At 31.3% G+C, this 24,649-nt stretch overlaps 3 protein-coding genes across 11 annotated transcripts in view; 2 read left to right on the top strand and 1 right to left on the bottom strand.

Annotated features, from left to right (window-relative positions):
* The window catches only part of LOC109793146 (uncharacterized), a 45,808-nt gene extending 42,427 nt beyond the window's left edge, over positions 1-3,381 (bottom strand). For 7 of the 9 annotated variants that reach the window (XR_014433218.1, XR_014433219.1, XR_014433221.1 and 4 more), the window contains exon 1: positions 3,244-3,381. The gene's annotated coding sequence lies outside the window, so the exon portion shown is untranslated. The remainder of the gene's footprint in view (positions 1-3,243) is intronic. The other 2 variants (XM_083072684.1, XM_083072685.1) reach the window with 2 other exon arrangements.
* LOC109814828 (uncharacterized) lies at positions 3,300-7,996 on the top strand. Its single transcript, XM_083072683.1, has 7 exons — positions 3,300-5,068; positions 5,887-5,977; positions 6,095-6,252; positions 6,390-6,441; positions 6,553-6,635; positions 6,753-6,846; positions 6,925-7,996. The coding sequence occupies exons 1-7, from the start codon at positions 3,479-3,481 to the stop codon at positions 7,731-7,733; spliced, it is 2,877 nt and encodes a 958-aa protein (XP_082928809.1). The 5' UTR covers positions 3,300-3,478; the 3' UTR covers positions 7,734-7,996.
* A 1,922-nt stretch (positions 7,997-9,918) lies between these two features.
* On the top strand, positions 9,919-15,176 carry LOC109814830 (peptide transporter family protein). The gene is made up of 5 exons (XM_020379342.3): positions 9,919-10,631; positions 13,289-13,346; positions 13,423-13,540; positions 13,641-13,758; positions 14,963-15,176. The coding sequence occupies exons 1-5, from the start codon at positions 10,107-10,109 to the stop codon at positions 15,023-15,025; spliced, it is 882 nt and encodes a 293-aa protein (XP_020234931.1). The 5' UTR covers positions 9,919-10,106; the 3' UTR covers positions 15,026-15,176.
* Positions 15,177-24,649: the final 9,473 nt, after the last annotated feature.

Here is a 24,649-nt window from a genome sequence, read left to right as displayed (position 1 = left end):
TGGTATATATTTAATAATTTGATTAGAGGTATTTCTCGTGCTTTATAGATGATTACTTTAGAAAAAAAAATGGACATATTTCTTAGTATAGAAATCAAAGGCTTTTTATTATTTTAAATGCTTCAAGAGTCTTGTTGAAAAGGAAACTAGCATGCAAATTGAATGCCTTCAAACTAACAAAGGAAGGGAATTAACCTCTAGGAAATTTAATGAGTTTAATCAAAAGTTTGGAATCAAGAGACGATTAACCACTACTTACATTTCCCAACAAAATGGGGTGGTAGAGAGGAAAAATAGGGTAATAATGGATATGTACATGATGTTGTTATAAAAAAAAGGTTCCAAAAAATTTCTGGCGAAAGGTAATGAACTAGGTTGTCTATGTGTTGAATATATCACCAACATTGGCTATTAAAAATCAAACACTAGGAGGCATGCAGTGGTGCAAAGCCATTAGTTGAGCACTTTAGAGTGTTTGGATGTGTGGCTAATATACACATTCTAGATGGTAAAAGAACTAAATTAGAGAACAAAAACTACAATTGTGTACTCCTTGGGATGAGAAATGAATCTTAAAGGTTAAAGTTTTATTATTCAAATGCAAAAAAGATTATTGTGATTAGAGATGTAGTTTTTTTGAAAAAGACACTTACTGAAATTGAGACACATAAAGAAGAGCAAACTTTAGACTTGGAGTAGGACAATTCTAGGAGTAATTATGATGTTAAATACACAAAAAAAAAAGAAGTTAACATGACATTAATAGACTCCACAAATCTAAAGACTTTTGAGGTAGGAGTAAAAAGTACAACATAAAAATTGGCTACAAATGCAAAAATCAATTGTAGTACGAAAAATGGAACATGAAAACTCATTAAATTACTAGTTAGAGCAAAGAGGATAATAGTCAAATGATCTATAAGACCAATATAGATGTTAATTAGAAGTCAATTGAATTACAAGAACTTACTATTATAAAAAAGATGTAGTCAAAATCTATATAGTTAGTTTTGTTATTTTTTCCAATTATCCAATTAAGTCTTCAAGTTATAAAGTGTAACTTTATAAGAGCATTATTTTCTCAAATTAATAAAGATTAAATTCATTTTTTATTATCTTTATGAAACCCAACACGTTTTAGACGTATTTTTATTTGTTGGCATGTGTTATTTTTTGGTACACATTTAATAATTTGATCCAATTAAGAAAACCTTGGTTTCAACTATGTAGTGTCGTGTTACACAATATTTTGAAATAGTAGAGATGAACAAATGTACAAGTGCATACAAGTGGTTAGATGGCTGTTTGACCAAAGTAGGGTTGTATGGAAACTTAATTACGTAAATGGGGCTGTGTAGAAACTATTTACGCCTTTGGGGCTGTTTACAACGGTGTCGCTATGGGCCATAGCGACACCACTACCACGTGGGTTTTTTTTTTGGTGTGGGTGGGTTTTTTTTTTGGTGTGGGGTGGGCTCGAATGAGCCATAACAGTGTCGCTATGGGCTGAGGCGACACAGTTTGTGCGCCATTAAAAATGGTGTAGTCCATAGCGACACCATTTAAGAAAAAAAACAAAAAAAAAGTAAAATAATTTAAATCTAAGTTTAAAATAATCAACTGAACCTACTTATTATATATTTATAAAAATAAAAAATATTTATTTAAAAACGTACTTATAAAAAATATATAATTATTTTTTAAGTGGCGCTATGGCCTATAGCGACATTGTGTCGCTATAGGCTATAGCGACACTACTAATTTGTTTTTTTTTTAGTTATTAACTTATTTTATTTTAAAATTTGTTTATTTTATAATACCAGTTAAATGTTAATTTATAATTATAAAGTTAATTTTTCTCTTATTTTATGTATATATATTTTTTTCGTTTATTATTTTATGACGAATTAAATAATGCATTTATTTATTTTTAAAGTGACGCTATAGCCTATAGCGACACAGTGTCGCTATAGGCCACAACGACACCACTTAATTTGTTTTTTTTTTTAAATTATTAACTTATTTTATTTTAAAATATTTTATTTTATATTAATTGTCTATATATATTTTAAGAAGAAGATCGAATACACCAACTAAAGCATTCTTTCAGTCTTCAAATCAAAATTCAATTCCCTATTCAGTATTCAGATTTGGTTGCACGCGTACGTACACATACATCACCCAACCAGGCCTAAATACTGTAACAGTAATACATCCATCCTATGTGAAGCCTCGCCTACACACTTCTTATTTTCCCTCAGTAGTCAGGAGTCGCTATGGCCTATAGCGCCGAAAATTCGCTATAGGCCACAGCAGCTCTTTTTTTTTTTTTTTTTCTTTTTCTTTTCTTTTCATATTTTAAAATATTAATTTAATAAAAAAATATAGAAAAAATAAATATATAAATATATATTTATATAAAATTCATAAAATAAATTAAAAAATGGAAAAAATAAATTAAGTAAATAATTAAAAGTGGCGCTATGGCCTATAGCGATAAAGTGTCGCTATAGGCTATAGCGCCACTTTCACAAATTCGTATTTCTTTTTAAAAAAACTATTTACTTATTTTTTTTAATATTTTTTTAATAATAAAAATGAGGCGCTGTAGGCTATAGCGACTTCATTGAAGCCGTTTTGTGTCGCCATGGGCTATAGCGACATTATCAATATGGCTTTCATGGCTTTCCTGGAGTTTAAAAATTTCACGTGGCATGGGTGTCGCTATGGGCCATAGCGACACTGTTGTAAACAGCCCCAAAAGCGTAAATACTTTCAAAAGAGCCCCATTTACGTAAATAAGTTGGTCAACGACCCCACTTTGATAAAAAGTCGTGGTTAGATACAATGATATCAGATGTTTAATCTTCTTTTATACGTATATCAGCAGAGATACGATCAAGACTCATAAACATGGTTTTTTAATAGCGACAAAAAGAGAGGATAAAAAGACAAGTATAACACACTCCATTTAGGGAAAAGACAAATAAAGAGAGAATAATTTAAGAAACAAATTTAAATTAACAAAAAAAAATATAACAATTGACCAACCATTTTGCAAGCATACAAAATTCACAAACGTGGCAAGCAGTTAACGAAAGCACGTTCACAAGGAAAGCAAAACATGCCAAGATAACATAATTGAGAATATTAAAAAAAAAAAAAAAACTATATAGCATGCAAGTTAGCAACACGCAGCACTTTCTCTACATAACAAGCAAAATCCGTTGACCGTTTCCTTACCTCCAAAATCCACAACGGTAACCGACCTCTCCTTCATCCCTGGATTTCCTCCCTTCCTTCCACTCTCAAACCTCGAAACACAAAACAGTTTTTAAAAAAATAAGTAACTCAATAAAAAAATAATTAATTATCTAAAATAATAATAGTAACAGTAATAATAAAAGAACAATAAAAAAACACAAACATCACATTCCTTTCATTCCATTAGCTTCCACCATCTTCTTTTCCTCTCGCCATGGCCGTCATGGAGCGCCGGAAAACGATGACCATGAACTGGGCGGGCCTTGGCGGCGACGACGACGACGAACACTTCTTCGAGTCCAACAACCGCCTCTCCACCGCCGTCCCCTACGACCTCGCCTCCTCCTCCGACGAAGAAGAGGATTTCGAAGACAGTCGTCTCTCCTTCGCCTCCACCATGTCCTCCGTCCAATCCATCAAGCCTCGAATGTCCAACTTCACCGCAAACTTCACCGCCAAGCCGAACTACGACGTCTGGATGGCCGCGCCGGGATCCATCACCGAGCGCCGCCGGCAGTTGCTCGGAAGCATGGGCCTCGACGACAACAAGGAGCTCCTCCAAGCCACCAGCGCCGCCATCGCCCGCGCCATCACCAGAAAGTTCGAAAACAACAACGACAACAATAACATCAACAATAATAACGGCAACAAAACCAAAAAGATAAACAAAAGCAACAATAAGACCGTCAAGATCAACTCCATCGCAAAAACCACCAAAAGCATCGCTAACAAAACAATGAATAAGAATCCAACCATTCGCATTGATAAACAGAAAACAAAAGCGCCGCGCACCGCGCCTGTTTTCGTCCTCGTCCGGTCACGGTCCGAGGGCGACATCGATTCTTTCTCGATGGAGAAAGCGAGGAAAGATGACCTAATTGGAAAAATTTCAAAACAGCGGTTAACAAGAACCGCTACTGAGGTTACTCGGCGCAAACATTCATGCGCCGAGAAAAAACGAATAGTGGTGAAGGATGTATCTGGCGATTCGACGCAGTCGAATCGCCAGTTAACCACTCCTGTTGTTTCCTCAGTAGGCGCGTTTTTCCTGATAAAGAATCTGGACACGGGAAAGGAGTTCATTGTGAATGAATACGGCGAAGACGGCGCGTGGAATAGGTTAAGCGATTTGCAAACGGGGAAACAGTTAACAATGGAGGAGTTCGAGCGTACCGTGGGACATTCCGCGGTTGTTAAGGAAGCGATGAGGCGCGCGAACCGTAACGATAAGAAGCTTTCTTCGAACTCCTACATCTCCAAGAGTTTGAGGCTGAGCAAGCGTAGAGGCGCGTCGTTGCTGAAGAATATAAAAGGCGTGGCGAGTGGATTCGTCGGGGAGCGTGAGCGCGAGGCGACGCCTGCGGCGGCGGCGCCTGCTGCTGCGGCGGCAGCGCCGGAGGGGCAGAACGAGTGGGTGCGCGTGCGGCAGACAGGGAAGTCGCAGAAGGAGCTTTCGGCGTTGCATTTGTGTCAGGAGTTTCAGGCGCACGAGGGGTGCGTGTGGACGCTTAAGTTCAGTTTGGATGGGAAGTATTTGGCGAGTGCGGGCGAGGATAAGGCGATACACGTGTGGGAGGTGCAGGAGTGTGAGGTTATGCCGATGAGGCCTGAGGAAGGGAACGCGGCGCCGTCGCCGATTCATCCCTCGCTGCTCAAGAAAGGGAAGAGTGGGAGCAAGAGAGGGGGCGCTATTCCGGACTTTGTTCATGTTCCGGAAACTGTGTTTTCGCTCTCTGACAAACCGTTTTGTTCCTTCAATGGTCATTTGGATGAGGTCTTGGATTTGTCTTGGAACAAATCTCAGGTAAGTTAATTTCCTCTCGTTGCTTGGTTACATGCTTATTCATTAATATAATTGATTATAAATTTGAGTGGAAACAGCTTGAGTCTTAATTCATATTTGATCTTGAGTTGAAGAAATTTTATTGGAATTTTGAGGTCAAGTTTGATATAACTGATTCTGAATTCATAATTGATTTCGAGTTGAATCAACTTGATTTTCAATCCAGAATTGATTGAGTTGAAGTGTAATCTTTGTTGGATAATTTTTCTTATTATTAATTTCTTTTTGAAAAACAAAAACACCAAAACAAATCATTTCCATTCCAAACTATTATTAACTCAATTTCATTTTACTGTGATTTTTTTTTTTTTTTACCATGGCATTGACTAGAATGCTTTGTCGGAAACTAATTTCATTTTACTGTGATTGTTTGGTTTCATTTCAGTAATCCAAAATTTAGGAAAATGTTTGCATGTTAGGTCTCGCCAGTAATGGAATTGATTCTATATCAGAATTTATTTTGAGTTGAGACAACTTGATTCTGAGTTTACGACTGATTTTGAGTTGAAACAATTTGATTTTGATTCTGAGGTCAAAATTGATTTTGAGTTGTAGCATAGCTTAAATGCCAGATCAAATATTTTTACTAGTAATTTCATTTTGACATAAAAACACCAAATCATAAATCACCTTGCTGCAAAAACCAAATTTTAATCAATTTCGCGGATGTTCGTTCACATACACACAGTCTATAGAAAATGTTCAATGTTTTGTAAATTTTTGTGAGGAAAAAATATTAGGCGGTGATTTTATTTTTTAATGTGTATTTGTCGTTGCAGCAACTTCTGTCATCTTCCATGGATAAGACAGTGAGGTTGTGGGATTTGGAAACAAAGACTTGCGTGAAATTCTTTGCACATAATGACTACGGTGATATGTTTAAACTTTGGTGTTCTATTTTTTGATTTGTTTGGGAGGATATGTGGCACATTACTTAATTGGGTTCGTTTTGTGTTTTGCTATTTGTTGTGGAATCGGCTATGGCAGTGACTTGCGTGCAGTTCAACCCCATGGACGAAGATTATTTCATTACTGGCTCTCTTGATGCTAAGGTCAGAATGTGGAACATCTCTGCACGTCTCGTTGTGGATTGGACTGATATACATGAAATGGTTACTGCTGTTGCTCACACCCCTGATGGCCAGGTATTCTTTTCTTCCCCTATGTGCATCTCCTATTTGTTCTCACATATTGCTTAATGGTTAGTGCAGGTTTTATTATTGATAATATTTAATAATCCTCATCGGCTTTGATAATCGGTTTTTTCTTTTCATAATTGCAGGGTGTTCTAGTCGGTACACAAAAAGGGAATTGTCGATCTTACACCATAGAAGGTACTGTTAATTGCTCAACTAGTGTACTCTTGTTTATTTCCCATCCTCAATTATTTTGAAATTTTACAATATCTGCTATGTTGTGAATTCTACTTTCCATACGGTCACCAGATTACAAGTTATCTCAATCTGGCACAATCGAGGTTCGAAGCAAAAAGACAGCTCAGCTGAAGAAAAAGGTTAATGGTTTCCAGGTAAATTCTTCTCTCCATATTAAAAGAGATTGTTATATGGTGTATGGTTTCCTTTTCCTACCACTGAAGATTGTTTTGTGTCAAGAATGAAAATTAACTGGCTTTGAATCTTCATAGTTCGCCCCAAACAATCCATCAGAAGTGCTCATTACATCAGCTGATTGTAGGATAAGAATTGTGGAAGATTCACAAGTTGTTCAAAAGTATAAAGGTGATGATGCATCATATTGTCCTTTTATTTTGCATAATAACCAATAGAAAAGTTTTATTAACATGCTGGTGAAAGCAGGCTTTAGAAATACAAGCAGCCAAATTACAGCTGCATTTACTCCAAATGGAAGGTATATCATATGTGCAAGTGAAGACTCTCAAGTGTATGTTTGGAAGCATGAAGAGTCTCGCAGTGCAGGCCCTGGAAAAGCCAAAACTGTGCTTATTAATCAAGCTCACGAGCACTTCCCATGTAAAGATGTTTCAGTAGCAATACCTTGGCCTGGTACCGTAAGGGGTGATCCACCACCAATGCCAGGGCCTAACCCCAAAAAAAACAACCCTAAACCCGTAAAAGATCAGGACACTGCCTCTGGCTCACCCAGCAAGAGAATGTTGCCACCTCTTCCAAAGAAAAGTAACAACAATGCCATAGAAAGTTCCCCGGACTCCCCAGATAATAGTGACCCTGCAGCAATTTCACACACAGAATCTGGAATTGGAGATTCACTTGGGAACAGTAAGAGAATGTTGCCACCTCTTCCTCAGAAAAGTAACAACCAGCCAGTAGAAAGTGACAACATAGAAGAAGAACTTGAGGCAATTACTCGGACAGACACAGGATTAGGTGATTCATTTGCTTCAGGCTCATCATCACTTAGGTATGGTGATTCAGCTAGTATATCTGCTGCAGCTTCTCCATCAACATCATCTATGTCTTCCAATTATTCATCTAATGATGGTTGCAATGGTGCCTCAGCAATGCATCCTTCAGCATGGGGCTTGGTAATTGTGACAGCTGGGTTTGGAGGTGAAATTAGGTGTTATCAGAATTTTGGCCTGCCTAGAAGGGTGAGGCAGACCAATCTTTTTATGGGTCCTAGTTAATATCTTTTTCCATGCATAATTAACTTAGCAGCTTTTTCCCTCTCTGGAAGGGAGGAACGGGAGGTGATAAATGTGTATTCACCTTTTTCTCTTTAGATTTGCTTGTGATGTCGCAATTTTGGTACCTGTATGGTTGTATGTATCCCTCTGGTTAGTAAGCCATACCAACATTGTATAGACAAAATACAAGATATGAAGTTGACATTCAAACTCAACTCATTGAAAGAATTGACATCATAAATTAGAGATATTAAGTTAAGCAATTTTTTTTCCTGTTTGCTTGAATTCATAGCCCCAATCTCTGGGCAGTTTCTCATTATTTCATCGTACAATTGTAGGCTGATCTACTCAAGTGTTAGATTACTCTAGGCAACGCAAATGAGTAAAAATTGACAAACAAGAGAAGAACATGCAGAGAGATAAAAACATATTTACTTATTTAGTCTGTGGATCTGGTTTTTTGTTTTTTGTTTTTTTTTTTTTAGTTAAATGAATTACTACAAAACGATGATTTTTGTGTGGGAAGGTGGAATTTGTTTTAGTTTTTTTGGTGACATCTGGAGACTGTTCCCTTTATTTAACAGAGGTTTTTTATTTTATTTTTTTTTATCCAAAAACTTTTTACAGAGGTTTTTTATTCGCGTTGTGAGGAATTGAACCGTCAACATACTTGAGGAATTTATTTTGATTTTGCATATCATGTCTCTTCCTAAGATACTGTCTCACAAGTAACAGATATTTTGGTTTGAAACCGGATGATATACATTTCTATTTCTTATATTTAGATAAGAAAAGAAGTAAAATTTATTGAGAGATTAACACTCCAATCAGAGTTCGGTAGAATTAATTTCGATAAAAGTTTGGAGAAAGAATTGTATTAAAAATGTATACTTTTGCCTTATAAAGAGCAAGATTTTATTATACAGAGTAAAACAAACACGCTCTAAATTTGTCTATCAAGTGTATCTATTTATGCCATTTTAAGTGTAAAAATGGGCAACGGTGACACATGAGATGGTGTTTCAAGAATAAATTGTTGGATTATTTATTTGGATATTAATTCTAATCAACTAATTAAAATAAATTCTTTGAATTATTAAATATTAAATATAAAGATTATTAATTTAATTATGACACTAAACTAAATGATGAAATTACAAATGAGTTTTTGGTTTGAATTAACACATGATGAGTTGGATCACTCGTTTAATATCTTATAAAAGGTTCATGCTGTGATGCCCTAATTTGAAATCACTATAAAAATTATTTTTTATTATTAGACATTTTTTAAGTATGTAATATCCAATATTTTTAAAATTGATCCGATTGATATAAATACAAATTTGATAGATTCATGTTATTTATAAAATATTAAGTTTTTATTCATTATCGAGTGTTTAGAATTCGAATTCTAACTTTAAACTAGATTAAAAAAAAATATTTATTTATAATTTTTAGTAGAAATTAATCACAATTTTTAATAATAAATATTTTGTATCAAATGATATTATATCAAACCAAATTTAACTCGATCTAATTATTTAAAAATATTATAAAATCATTAATATATGAGAGTATACGTTCTCACATTATTTTTTAAACTATTTAAAATTTTTACATATGAAACTATCAAGCCTTATATATTTAATATAAATTCCTATCCAGAATGAGAACGTTTATAAGATTTTTAGATTTTTAGAGACTTTTAACTTTTATTTAATTTAATTTTTTATTTATTATAATTATTTATGAATTAAATTTTAATATTTTTTTAAATAAATTATTAATAAATAAAAATAAAAATACTATAAAATAAAATATTTATCATAAGTTTAAAATATAATTTATATATTTAAAAATATTTATTTATACAAATTTAAATATAAAAGTATACTCAAACATAATATTTATTTTAATATATAATTTATTATAAATTTTAATTTTATATAATACATATTTTATCTGTTGATTGTGCAAGTTAAAATACTTGTTAATTATTATCTTGATATTTTCTTTTATCGTAATAAAACATAAAATAAAAATGAAAAATAGTTTCATATGCGATAGTTTACAAGAATTTTAATTAATTATTATAATTTCATACATTGACCTTCCCAGTCTATATTTGCAAACGACACGACGCCGTTTTACCCTTCTCTCTCTGGAGTCTTGACCAATTCAAATAGCGACTCCCGCGTAAGCTACCACCCCTCTTCAACTTCAACCCACACTGGAGATCCATATTGTTGCAGACAACAGAAAATGGAACTTCACCTTCACCACTTCAATCACAACCTCCCAAATCCCAACTTCACAGGGAAACCCTAAGCCCAACCCCTTTCCCCTTCCAACCCAAACCCTAACTCTCCCAACATGTCCTCGCCGCTAACCTACCCCGTGGTGCTCGACGACAAGGACCTCGACGACGCCGCATTGTGGGCCATGATCGACTCCGCCACCGCCTCCGCCTCCGCCTCGCGCTCCTCCTCCAAGTGCAAGGTCCTCGCCGCCGTCAAGTTCCCCAATCGCCAGCCGCCTTCCCCGATCCCCAACCCCTCGCTGCCGCCGCCGCCCAAGTTCCGGAAAACGCTCCGGGACTCCGGCGACAGCGGCGAGGTGGTGTACGACCCGTGGCCCTACCGCCCGCCGCGGAAGGCCGCGAGGACGTGTCCTTCCGAGGAGAGCAGCTCGCTCGCGCTGGTCAGAAGCGCGCAGAGGACTCCGCCGGCGAAGGGATTCTCGTCGCCGGAAGCGCAGGAGATGAGCTGTTACACGGAGGTCTCGGGGCGGTGCTTCGGGAGGAACGAGGAGGAGAAGGAGGACGGCGCGAGGCATAGCTTGTTTGGAATGTTTCCTTCGGTTTCGTTGTTTAAGGAGTACCAGAATGCTGCTATGGCGGTTGGTTTTCTCTTTCCTTTGTTTCAGTGTTCTGATTTAAACTTAGATGCTGTTAAGGGTGGGAAAATTTAACTACACTGCGATCAAACTGTTAGAAATTGCGCTGAACTGAAAAGTAGCTTGCCTAAACTGAAGTTAATTGGAAATCAGTTCAGGCGAACGGAACTTGTTATACCTTGTTATAACTCATACACTTTCCATGTTGGTTTGTAATCTGCATTGGTGTTTTACCTTGTTAATTGTTATAAATGTTTGCATTGAAGATCAGAAGTGAAACTTTAATTCTGGCTAGATAGCCACAACCAAAAAAGAAAGAAGCAATTGTATCTAGGTTTTGTCTAAGTTCATTTATTTGTTTGTGTATTTAGGGCATGTTGGGATAAACTTCCGAATAAGCACTTTCATGAGAAAAAAATAAGAATGAAAAATGAAATAAGGTTTTTCATAAGCTAAAGTTAGCTTATGCTTAAATTTAAACGAGTTTTAAAGAAGCTAATATGAGAGACCTTATGCAAATTAGCTTATCCATAGGATAATTTTAGCTTATGAAAAAAATTATTTCATTTTTCCTTCCAATTATTTTCTCATAAAAATGCTCAAGAAGAAGTTTATCTAAATAGATTCTCTCTTACATGAATGGCGAAAGAAAGATTTGAACCATGAACAATGATTTGGTGCTTGAGGGAAATGGAATGAATGATATGTTCATAGTAAACATTCATTCAATTATGGATAACTATGGAATTCAAAATTATTAATATTTGATTTTTGTAATAAGTGCTTTAAAATCAATACTTCATAGTTTAAATATCTATACAATGATAGTATGAGTTTGTTCGGATACAAACTAAGTAAGTGTTTTTGAAAGCTTTTCTGTTGAATGAAACTTTTTTATTTTCAGTAAAGAATTCTCAATCTTGAAAGCTCTTCTAAGCTTGTAACAAACATACTCTATCAAATTCAAACTTTTGTAATTTGTTTTAGAATTAGTGGGGAATGGAACAGAACTTAATAGAATTTATTTTACTTGATTCATCTATTTTTTTCCTCCTAATTTGGATTATGAGATGATACTAATTTGGTGTTTGTGAATATCTTAAACAAATTGTTTACATGCTAAAAGATAGCATGACTATTTCAATCATAAAATATTTAAATAATGAAGCAATCATTTTATTTCATTCCTTTCAATTCAATGTCATACCGTTTCATCCCATTCAATTTGATTCCATTCCATTTCATCCTTCCTTAGCTATTCAATAGTCGACCGTGGGAATATGTAGTGATAAACACGTAAAGAAACATCATATGGTGTGTGAAGTAGACAGTAGAATAGCAATGTTTGTTGAGTTCCATTGCATAAGTTGTTGTTATTTTATTTATTTATTTGATTGATATTGATTGTCTTTTTGGGTTAAATGATGGAAAATACGGTTTGTCGTGTTCATTTTATCAGATCTCACTTAGTACCGTGTCAAAGTTATAACTGATAGGTAGAGGTTTAGGGCAAATTCTAAATCCTCTTATAAAATTTTCTTATTAGTTCAATTACTAATTAAATAAAGAAAGTACTAAATACTATTTTATATTTTAAAATTGTAATGTATTTACATTTTCATTAATAATCTTGTCATAAAACATTAATACGATTAGTAGGAGATACTACAAAGGGACATAACATGGCTCACAGTAAAGCTTGGACATGTCTTGGCCTCTGTATTTCTTACCAAGCTAGGAATAAACCATTAAATGAGCAGATGCTCTAAATTTGGTTTGTTCATTTAAATTTAACATTTAATAATACACAAATTTCCTAAATCAAAGGATAACATGAGGCATTTACTTTAAGTCTCCTGTAGTATCATTGTTTCAGTAATATCAGTGTGCCTGCGGTTACGGCAGAGTAGCGATTTTCAGCTTTAACATATTTTTTAACTTACAGTATGCTGTGTATGATGGAAATCTTCTATCTTTTATTTGTATTTAACTGAATTTACTTATCTGAAATGTGTATATCTTTTTAATATTTTGAGCTTTTCACTAGATTAGCTTTTGGTGAATGTGAATTTTGAATCTTAAAACTGAGAAACATTTTTGAGGACGACTTAATGACTTAGTGTACAATGCGAACTTTGAATCTGAAAACAAAGAAAATTTTTCATTTACTTTCTGTCTTTTGTCTGCCAAGAAGCTTGATGTTTGATTCCTATGTCCCACATTTTTCATTTTTAAAACCCTGTGGTTATCCTGAACAAATCATTCCATGATATTAGCCACTTTCTTTATTTGGATTTCCTAGTCCTAGCTTCTCAGAAACATGTTTTCTTGACTTCCATGATTCATTGGGGGCGTCTGGTTAAATTCAAGGTTAATTTGTGATATTCTTTTAATTGCTTTTATTTTTTAATTAGTACTTGTTAACAGATGGTCCAAGTTTGTGTTTTTGCATTTAATGGCTGTAATACACTTCAACCTGTGCTTGCCATAATTTTTTTCTTTTTCTTTTTTGCATATAATAACACAGAATATCTCCATTTTCCACAGTAATTTATGCAAATATATGAAAATATGAGAGTTGTCTGAGATGCTGTTATTATTATTTTCACTCAGGAAGAATTCACCTAATCAATCCTTTGTGTTATGTCTTCAATGTTCAGATTTTGGAGAAAACTGATTACACTTTGATTTCGGGGAATCCTTACATTAAGAAGTCAGGTAAGCATAGTTTGTCTTCTCTTAAATGTGAAAATTGTACATCTGATGTAACATGGCAGACGCGTGTTTTTTATAGGTTGGAGAAAGATTTCTTGTTACTTCAATATTTCTTATGAAATCAGAGACAAGAATATTGAGTTTGATGAGAATCGCAATGTTCAGCGTGCTGAGTTTGTGATTCGTGCATGCATGCAGTATGTGTCATGTTTGGTTGCTTCAATTAATATGGCTTCTAATGATCTCTATTATTCACACTTCAATCACCGCTGATTCTGTTGATTTGCAATACATCAGGGGTGGCAGGTTCTCAGATGGATGGGGTTCTTGTGATCGACGTGAAAAGAGATTTCAGAAACCAAATCATGATATTCCAAGCACCGCAGAGACTAGGGGAAAAAATAAAGCTTGTCAAGTACGTCATCTTTATCATATATTTTTCCTGAATTATATTTTCAGTCATTTGGTGTGAATTTAGCTGTTTATGTGGAGACTAGAGGTTTTATTCAAATGAGATTTCCATAAAAGACTTTTAGCGGAACTGCGGAAGCTTAATCAATCTTCACACTTATTGCTATCTGCTGAAATGGTCCATGTCAATCTTGGAATGGCACATCTATGTAGAATCACTATTGATGCGTACTTAAAAGATGGTTCTTTTCTCTAGCGGTTTTTTATGTTTTAGGGAACGGGCAAGTAACACAACATAGGGATTCATGATCTTTAGTTTGCGAATGTTGACGTTTTTCTCGGTGCCATGCTTAGAAACTATGGGCCATTGCCAAAAGAAAGATTTACAAGAAGGATAAGAGAGAAGAATGGGAGAACTAACAAAACTTGAAGAGAAAATAGTGAGGTAGAAGTTCTGTGAAATAAATAGAAAACAAATAAACAGTTATCTAACTTTAGAAGAACCACTAAGGTTAGCTCGGAGGTTGAAATACTATATGTAGAGTTCTAGGTTTGAATCTGTCATTGTAATTTATATGGATAAAAAAAAGTTAATCTAACTTCGGAAATGGTCAATAAAAGCTAACAATAATGAAATTATCCATGATTTTACCTCCACCTACTAAGGGCTTCTTCCGCAAATATGTCTTGCTAATTAATGTTGTTCACTTCTTAAAACTCTCTGGCTTCTTTTCATAACATATTTCTTTGCCTTATGTTAAATTTAAATAGGGTTAATTGTGTTTTTAATCCTCATTTTTTTTTATCAATTTTTATTTTAGTCCTTCAAAAAATATTTGACTAGTTTTAGTTCCTAAAAAGTTATTCTGCTCTGCTATATATTTTTGGTACATGAAAGTTTAGGTGAGTTGGGTCTATTGTTTACCAAGGTTTTCATATTGGTAGGAATGTCTTTTTGAGATATGAGCTCATTTCTTATAATTGGACTAACCTTTTGTTGGCTTCTGCTTTGCTATTAGTCCCTTATTTTTTTTTTTTAATTATGTTTTTAGTTCCTCAAAATATTTGACTGGTTTAAGTCCTCCAAAATATTTTCTGATAGTTCTCTAGGGATCGATGGTTCAAAATAAAAACTTATATGCCATCCTACTGATAATTTTATATGATAAAAAAACCCTTATAGTTTTATCATGTTGCTAATTTTACAGGACTTGCTAGGAATTGGAGAATTCCGACCTGGTGCAACTAGTGAATTTCATTGTTATAAATGAGTTTTGTAACGATTTAACTTGCCCTAGTATTTGTTTTGTGGGACAAAATGAAAACAGAAGTTTTTATTTTTTTAAATGTGTATCTTATTGATGAGTAATTGTAAATTCCGATGTTGTCATATATTTGGTGCTCAAGGCATTCAAGATTTCATTGTGCAAGAAGCTAATTGAGTAACATACTATTCAGCATGAGTAGCGAGTTATAAAATTTAATGAATTTAAAACTTAATCTATGTGCTTGATGGTGAATTGAAGTGAAGGTATACAGGGAAAATATTTAAAAATAAAAATATCTTATAGAACTAAGTTTTAATTAACCTAAATTAATTTTGAGGATCTTTTCACCATTAGTTATTCAACTTTAAGCTAACAGAATGAACTTTTGGGCCTACCGAAACCATACTTTTAGTCAAAGGGTTAAGGTAAATTTGAGCAAATAGCTCAATTAAATAATTTTTAAATAATATCTATCATGCAAGTCTTTATATATAAATTGTTCATATAATTGAAGAAAAAATATTGTTAAATTGTTTTTATAGAAGTTATAGTGTCTTTGTAAGTTATTATGGAGAACTTGTTGAAATATGCTAAAACCAATTAATGGATGGATCATATGTTATTTTATCATGTTTCCCTAAACATCTATCTTATATTTTTTTTTAGAGTTAATCACCTATATACTATCATAAAGTTTTTTTACACTGATAACTAATTATATATTTTAGTAGTGTCATGTCAGTTGCTTATTTAATGAAATAAAAATAAAATAAAATAATTTAAAAGATATGATTGGTTCTTAGTATAATTTTTTTATATACTGACAGTGTATAAGTGATTAACTCATTTTTTTAATCCTATTATATATATATATATATATATATGAGGAAGGCTTAAATCACACCATTTCGAATTACCTTGTCTGTGAGAATTTCCAATGACTATGTAACCGTCGTTATGATTTGCGCTTTTAACTGCCACAATTCTCTTTATATAGTCTTGATGATGGTCAATTAATATATCATAACTTGACGTTGTTGAATTAATATTGATTCCGTTATGCTTGAAGTTATTTTGATAGTAGTATTTTAGCATGTTGAGGTTAAATGTATATTATGTATAATAATTAAATTTAAAAAATAAATTATTATGTTTATAAATAAATATTATCTTAGAATATATAAGTTATATTTAAAATTTGAAGAAATAGATAATTTTAAATTTATGATAAATAATTTATATTGTAGTATATAATTATTTTTTTATTGATAATTTATTTTAAAATATTAAAATTTAATTTGTAAATAATAAAAAAACTAAATTAAATATGAAGTTTGAAAATTTTCTAAAAAAATTTTTCATTAAAGAAAAATTCTTAAAAACGTTCTTATACAATATATTTGTTCGCATTTTATATAAATAGATTGATTATTAATGTCTTGCCATACTTCCTATGCTCACTATTACAAGGAAAAAATAATGATTTCACAATATTAAGGAAGACTTAAAAATATTTTTAATCCATCAAATTTAGAGTAAATTTATTTTTTTATTTTTCAAATTTAAAACTACTTTTTTTTTTATTTCTATAATTTTAAGATATTTTATTTTATTTTCTCAAGTCACCAATAACTTATGTAGTATCAACTATATTTAATATTATGTTTTTACTAACAAAGATATTAGTAGGTTAATTTTGTGTAATAATATTTGACAAATTTAAAAAAAAAATTAGTGTAAGGACTAACACAATAATTTTTGAAATTACATGGATTAAAAAAATTAGTTTTAAATTTGAGGGACTAAAAGTAAAGTTACCTTAAATTTCTGGGACTAAAAAAATTTAAGTCTATTAAGGAAATTAGTTGTCACTGTTAAATTTTACTATTTTTATAAGAGGAGAGATCATTTTACTCTAGGAGTAAGTCTACCTAGACTTACTTCGTTCAATAACTCATGTTCTACATCAAATTTTAACGATCAAACCGTTCAATTTAAAGTTCTTAATACATAGATCAAATCTACAAATTTTTAGAAAATTTGAAAATCATTTGATACTTCGTTTCATTAATTCAAATCAATGTATAAAATGATTTTATGATTATCTGTCAACATTCTCAATAGTCCTTGATAAAAATGCAACAAAAAAAAAATTCTATTTATACATTTTTTCCTCTAAAGTAACTCTTATACTATTTTTTCCCCAATTAATACTCATATAGTTTCTAACTAATTAGAGTACATGTCTAATATAATTTATCTTTCCTAATTAATACTCATCTTTCTCCTAACTAATTAGAGCACATATTTGCAAACTGTTTATAATTAATGCATTTGACAAAATTAAGAGAATACATTTTAATTAACTAGGAATATTTAGTCTAAAAATAATTAATATATGAAACAATATGAATTGTTCTAAGTTGAGTCTTATAAATACAAATAGAGGTAGTACTATATTCATCCCATAATAAGTGTTGTGATTATAAAAAAAAGTTCTAAAACAAGTTTGTGTCATGTTAGTTTTTCAATATAATATTAATTACTTTTTTTTCACTTATATCTCTTATAATATTCTTTAAAAGTGGTTATTGTGTTACATTATTTATAGTAAAGAAGGTTAATCATAAGATTAATTTTGTAAAATCACTATTCTCTCTATTCCATTTTGTTTGACATGTAGGGACGTTTGGTTGGGGAGAAGTTTTTTTATACTTAGAAATCATGATTCCTAGGAATTACAAATCTTGGGAATTATAATTTCTAGAAATAACTAAAATTTATTTGGTCATTCATAAATGTTCTAAAAAATATTCATACAAGATTCTCGAAAATTAAAGACTTTTATGTTTAGTTACAATAATATATTCTTAGGTATATAAATATTTTTTACAAAAATATCATTTGTTAAAATAAGCTCGTTAGACTATTTATTGACTTAAATCTTATTACAAATATGATATTAAACAATTTTAGAAAGTTGATAATTTATAGTTAAAATTATTTAAATACAAAATTCAACAAAAGAAATAGGCAAAGAAAAATGTTACCTAATAATTAAGAAGGATAAAAATATATTATTTCATTTTGTGGAGAAAAAGAGACACTAGAGAGGAGGAAGGTTTAATAGTATCAATAAAAACCTACACACTTTTTTCAAATAGTGAAGTAGTTATAAAATGTAACGAGTGCAGAGAAAAGTTAAGAGAAAAGTTAAGAGAGAAGAACTCACAATATTTTATACTAGTTCAACCACCAAGATTACGTTCAATTTTTTATTAACCCAATCAAGTTCGACTATCTTTTACAAAAAAAATACAAGTATTCTTTCATAAGACACTTTTTACTCAACTTAAGTGTTCTTTGACTTGTCTCTTCAAGAAACTACCCAACTATTCTTTGAACACAAAGTTTCTCCAAACTTCAATAATAAAGTATTCTTTTACAGTTAAGTCTCTTTAGGCTCAAAGTAATAATACAAAGTTAAGGTTGAGAAATCACTTTATTGTTTCGTCTTACTATCAAGATGTGATACAACCAAATTAAGTACATAACTTTCACAAAAAGAATGAGTATAAAATTTTTTCAATCGATAATCTTTTTTCTTTTTCTGAATATTCAAGTTTTTTTATAGGCGCTTCATGAAGATGACCATTGCAAACCCTTGAGTGTCTCTCACAAGCTTGTTTCATTTGTCTTCATCTTTGTTCTTAGTAGAGAGAAGTGTCCATTGGTGCATTAAATGTGTCTTGCTAAATTGTCACTTGTTATCTAATTAATAAAGTTACTTACCACCTTTAAGGTACTAAATGGAAGGAATTGTTGCTTGTGTTAATCAAAAGTGACTGTTTTTGAGACTTCACATGCTTCAAAGAATTTGCTTATACTTTTTGGGATGCAAAGCATGTATGTTGTAACATTCTCTACCTCGCATGCGTGTAAAATTAATAATTTGTAACAAGGATATAAAAATCTCCAAATAACTTGCATAATAATCAGAATGAAATTTCTTACAAGAGGCAAAGAGTCTCACATAACAAACACTTAAATAAACTCCATACTAAGGTGAAAATGTAAACTAAACATAACCTTATCATAAGAATTAATAAAGAATATCCCTAGTCTAAGCCTTGATATCACATGTCCTATTAGAGCACTCCCAAGACAAGGATCATGCCTCATCACTAGTACAATCAAGATCCTAACGAGCCTCACTTGCAAAAACATTCATAATAGCAAGACATGGAAACAAGGGGAGTGAAAAAACTTCTCACTCTAGCTCATGGCATGAAATAAGAGATGAATACTCGAACACACTCCATACATTATTTATACCATAGCATGATATTAAAACATATTAATCACTATCAAACCCAATAACTCATAATTATCACTATCAAACACAATTACTCATTCATAATGCATCAATCATAAATCTCCAGATTCAAATCAGTCACATGCGTGTATGAAATTCAATGGACACAAAATCTCGATTTGCATGCATATGGTACCAATTTCAAGATATGCACAATGTATATTAAAATATTTGTCAATTTGCATGCATATGATGCATGTCACATAGACTGTATCATATCATGAATCACTACACACACTTACTGATTTTCCACCCATACAATTTGTCATACAAGACTCAAGTATCTCATTCAATCAATATATATATATATATATATATATATATATATATATATATATATATATATATATCAAGTCATCCCTATTTATTTCACACTCATCAACATTCAAATACTCAACAAAACCTCTTTCACTTAGTAAAGGAATGAGTTTCATACATAGATAGCGCTTGATGGAAGTCAATTCACAGTTGACATAGATCGTTTGGAGAGCAATCATAGCTCTTTGACGTGATCCATGTCATGCCAGGCGAGATAGTAGTAGGGACTTCACTAGAGCCCCTACGCATGGCAAACTTCAACCCATGCTCGACGTGGTTGTTATAGACCTCGATAACACTCGAAAAGACATATCTCATGCTCAACGCAGATAGAACAGAGAGTGAACTCTACTCTCGAGCACCATAACACCTGGCGAGATGCAAGTGGTGTTGATGCCAAATTAGAAACCCTAAACTTGTAGAATTGTGAAACATTCAGTTTACGAGCCAAAACATGCATTGAAAAATTCAATTGATAAAACACCCTTAAACACTCATACAATGCACCCATATGACATGAATTTCATACCATTACACATCTCTATTAATTACTCACACAATAATCATGCACACATATACTTTTAGGGTTCTCGTAGGAACCTATAGAGAATTCAATTCATACCAAATATGACTCAATGCACAAAAATTGGTCATATATAATCACAATTTATAACATTTCATGACTAATAGAATCATGTGGAAGACAATAAATAAGAACAAGAAATAATTGGAATTTCCCCCTTTATACAATGCATACAACACAAAAGTTGGAGGCCAACCTCATTATTCAACAATTATCCCACACTATAGAGGGAGAATTCTCACTCTCCCTTACCTCGATCAACAAAAAGCGAAGAACATGGATCTTCGAGATGATCTCTTCTTGACTCCTTCCCTCTTGGTTCTTTAGAGCATAAAAAGAAAATAAGAGTGTGAGCAAAAACCTGATATGTCTCTCCTTTTAATATCAAACTTAACTCAACCCCATTCTATCCTATCAATGGTTACTCAACCATAAATCTAGTTACATATCCCTTCCCCTCATTCGATGATGATGATATAATAATAATAATAATAATAATAATAATAATAATAATAATAATAATAATAATAATAATAATAATAACGACAACAACAATAATAATATAAAAATAATATATTATATCATAATTCTGAAATAATTTAATAAAAATATGATTTCAATATTAAAATGCTTTATAAAATCAATCCTTTAAATTTTATAATAAAAATATATTATTAATTTAATTGCAAAAATATAGGGAATTTACATATGTGTTCCATTCTATAATGCGAGTATGGAAGAAATTTTTTATTCCTTTTGATCTTTTAAGGAATAACATAGAAAAATATGGTTTGGTCATCAACATAAATGATATATATTAAATGCTTTTGACTTGCAAATGAACTAACTCATTTGAGAGACTTAATGTCAATGTAACCAATTGTTTTTATCATAATTTGTCTTATAGTATAATTAATATAAAAAAAATTTCTCTTAGAAAAATAGCTACGTTTGTTATTATTAAAACTTATATTATAAGAGATTTAAGATTGTCTTTTGACCTAAAACATTTCAGTTAAAAAATAAAAAATAAAAAAAATATGTTAACAAATACTATTAAACTATAGGAAAAAATACTATAGTAATATTATTAAAATTGACAAGGTCGATAAATAATAAGATACAAGAAAGGAAAAGATAGAGATATGAGAGGGAGAGGGGGGGGGCAGGGAGAGAGATAAAGACAGAGAGGGAGAGGGAGAGGGAGAGAGGGGGAGTAAGAGTGAGAGGGACACGGGAAAGATTGGGAGAAAAAGAAATAAAAGGAGAGAGATACTTTGAAAAGATGAATCACAACGATATATATATATATATATATATATATACATATATATATATATATATATATATATATATATATAGAGAGAGAGAGAGAGAGAGAGAGAGAGAGAGAGAGAGAGAGAGAGAGAGAGAGAGAGAGAGAGAGAGAGAGAGGAAGGATCCGTTTACTCTAAGAGTAAGTCTACCTAAACTTACTTCGTTTAATAACTCATGTTCTATATTAAATTTCAACAATTCAACCGTTGAATTTAAAGTTCTTAATGCATAGATCAAGTCTGTAAATTTTTAAAAATTTTGAAAATCATTTGATAATTCATTTCATTAATTCAAATTGACGGATAATTATAAAATCATTTTATACATTAATTTGAATTAATGAAACGAAGCATCAAATAATTTTCAAATTTTTTTAAAAATTTGCAGATTTAATTTATGCATTAAGAACTTTAAATTCAACAATTGGATCATTGAAATTTGATGTAAAATATGAGTTATTAAATAGAGTAAGCTTAGGTAGACTTACTCCTAGAGTAAACGGATCCCTCCTCATATATATACATATACATACATACATATATATATATATATATATATATATATATATATATATATATATATATATATATATATATATATATATATATAGACTGTTTTAAAAAAGGAATACTATGGTCTTTTATATACATAAAACTTTTCTCCTAACTCGGAAAATTTGGATTTCCATTTGCCTTTTGAGAATATTTTTGTGGAAAAATATGATAAAAATAGTTGTCGAAAAGCTATATCTCATAGTAATATATATATATTTTTTTTAAATAGATACCAAATTGTGAGAAACCAAGATTCCTGATTTAAGATTTCTAGGAAAGTAATTCTATGTACTAAACACCCTTTACGATTTTGGCATGTGACATAAGAAATGTAATTAATGCATGATTTCATAAAGTAAGTCATGTAATTTTGCAACATACCTCTAAACCTTTTGAATTCTCATCAATAATTATAGAATGCATTAATAACAATTATAAGTATAATAGAAAAAATTAATGTTACATTGATATTCTAAAATAATAGTCAAATTTATACAAACAAAAATTATTAAAACATCTAACAAAATGGAATGAAAGGAGTAGTCTATTTCATCTATTTATTAGTTTTTCTTTTATGTAAAACAATCTAGGATGACACTATCTATGAGATGGAAGGAATACATAAATTTGTAAAAAAAATTTTTTTTATCACTCTCCACACCAATTATTTTCTTTATTACTCCTTTTGGACTATAATTTCTTTGATATTTTAGATATAATGACCAACAAATTATTACACTTAGTACGACACAACTACAATATAGTTAAAAAATATAAATACCTACTAGCTTAAGATTTTGATACAACCATTACCTAACATTTTGATAAACATCTCCATATTTAAAAAAAATGAAAAAATTATAATAAAAAATGATTTTCTTTTGTCATTTCATACGGTTGTAGTAATTTGAGTTGTCATATTTTAAATTTATTTTTTAAAATTTATTAGTTAAATAATGGCAATTTGAAACACCATTATTTACATACTAACTTTTTATTTTAAAAATTATGATATTTTTAACAGGTATAAACCACCATTTTATAACATGTATAAAATGATAGTTGTTGCAGCGGTTTATGATTGTTCGCCATTTTATACTTTGTGCATAAAAAAGTTATGGTATTATAGACAACCTCCATTAATGTAAATAAAGATAGTTCTAACCATCATTATTTACGATAAAATGCCATTATTTACTTACTTTTTGTAGTGGTACCTGAGACTACGGAGAATGCCTTTATGCTGTGAAATTGTCACTCGAGCTAAGTGAGAAGTAAGAATGTCTCATTCGTGGGCACGTATAAGAGTATGAGTAGTTCGATAACCCGTAAACCTCTTAGGATGTTTATTGAATTACTGTCAATGCATATTTGTATATTCTTGAACTGATCTATCGCTTGTCTTGGTAAATTCATAAATTGTTATGATTGATTTGAATGACTTTATGTATAAGGAGTTAGGATTGAATTTATGATTTGAGAGTTTGATGTGATTTGTTTAATTTTGAAAATTTTCATATGAACATGGCTAAGTATTTAGGTGATTTCTCTACATGATTAACGAAATAGTGTTCTATTTGTTGGGTTGAAAAGTAGATATTTAGAGATATAGTTTAAACTTAAGAATCACATACAAAATGTTAAGAAATGACCAAGTTATGTGAGTCAGCAAATGAGCTTCACATTATGTTCATGAAAAGTAATGTCTTTAACTTGTATGCCTTGCGAGGACCTTCTATATGAAAGAATTAAGTTTTGTGGTATTCATAAGAGTTGTAGTCTTGGATTTTATAATGGAGCAAGAATCACCCAAAAAAGAGGTCTATAACTTAAAGTCATGATCAAATTAGTGAGCATAGGTCAAATGTGACACCCTTACTACCCCAACACATATATAATATAATTTAATTAAGAAGAATAAACTTTCAAAGGGTTCGTAAAAGGGTTCACATAAAACTTCAAAACTGTTCTTTCTTCAATATAAGAAAATGACTGAAAAATAAAACTTGAAAGGTAAAATTTAAGAGTTTACAATTTTAAAATCATTTATTACCATACCAAATCCATATAAATATTCTGTCCTAGAAATCCTTTGCCCCGATGTCACACTATTAGAGCATTCCCATAATTTAACTGTTGGCATTCTAGATGTCACTCGTAGCCGGATCTTCTTCACCTAAAATATCCACAGTTTATACGGTAGAGAAAAGAAAATATCTATATGCAAAGTACATACAAACACATCACAATATAATCTCATCATAATTCATTATTTAATAATATATATATATATATATATATATATATATATATCAATCATTCATCATCTTCACATCTCAATTCACATTTAACATATCTCATTTCACATACATATCTCAATCCATCATAATCCACACCAATTATACAATTTACAACATCATTTCCATATCCATAATTCATGTCAATCTTACAATTAACAATATCATTTCCACATCCATAAT

The sequence above is a fragment of the Cajanus cajan genome, chromosome 4, assembly GCF_000230855.2.
Source record: "Cajanus cajan strain Asha chromosome 4, NIPB_CcT2T_4, whole genome shotgun sequence".
NCBI classification, from domain to species: domain Eukaryota; kingdom Viridiplantae; phylum Streptophyta; class Magnoliopsida; order Fabales; family Fabaceae; genus Cajanus; species Cajanus cajan.
This window is presented reverse-complemented; position numbering and strand designations above follow the sequence as displayed.

Bases quoted from the DNA above. Each gene is read 5' to 3' on its own strand.
- LOC109814828 (XM_083072683.1), top strand. From the start codon at position 3,479: ATGGCCGTCATGGAGCGCCGGAAAACGATGACCATGAACTGGGCGGGC. The intron at 5,069-5,886 runs GTAAGTTAATTT...TTGTCGTTGCAG, and splicing joins TGTCTTGGAACAAATCTCAG to CAACTTCTGTCATCTTCCAT. The intron at 6,253-6,389 runs GTATTCTTTTCT...TCATAATTGCAG, and splicing joins CTCACACCCCTGATGGCCAG to GGTGTTCTAGTCGGTACACA.
- LOC109814830 (XM_020379342.3), top strand. From the start codon at position 10,107: ATGTCCTCGCCGCTAACCTACCCCGTGGTGCTCGACGACAAGGACCTC. The intron at 10,632-13,288 runs GTTGGTTTTCTC...TTCAATGTTCAG, and splicing joins ACCAGAATGCTGCTATGGCG to ATTTTGGAGAAAACTGATTA. The intron at 13,759-14,962 runs GTACGTCATCTT...CTAATTTTACAG, and splicing joins GAAAAAATAAAGCTTGTCAA to GACTTGCTAGGAATTGGAGA.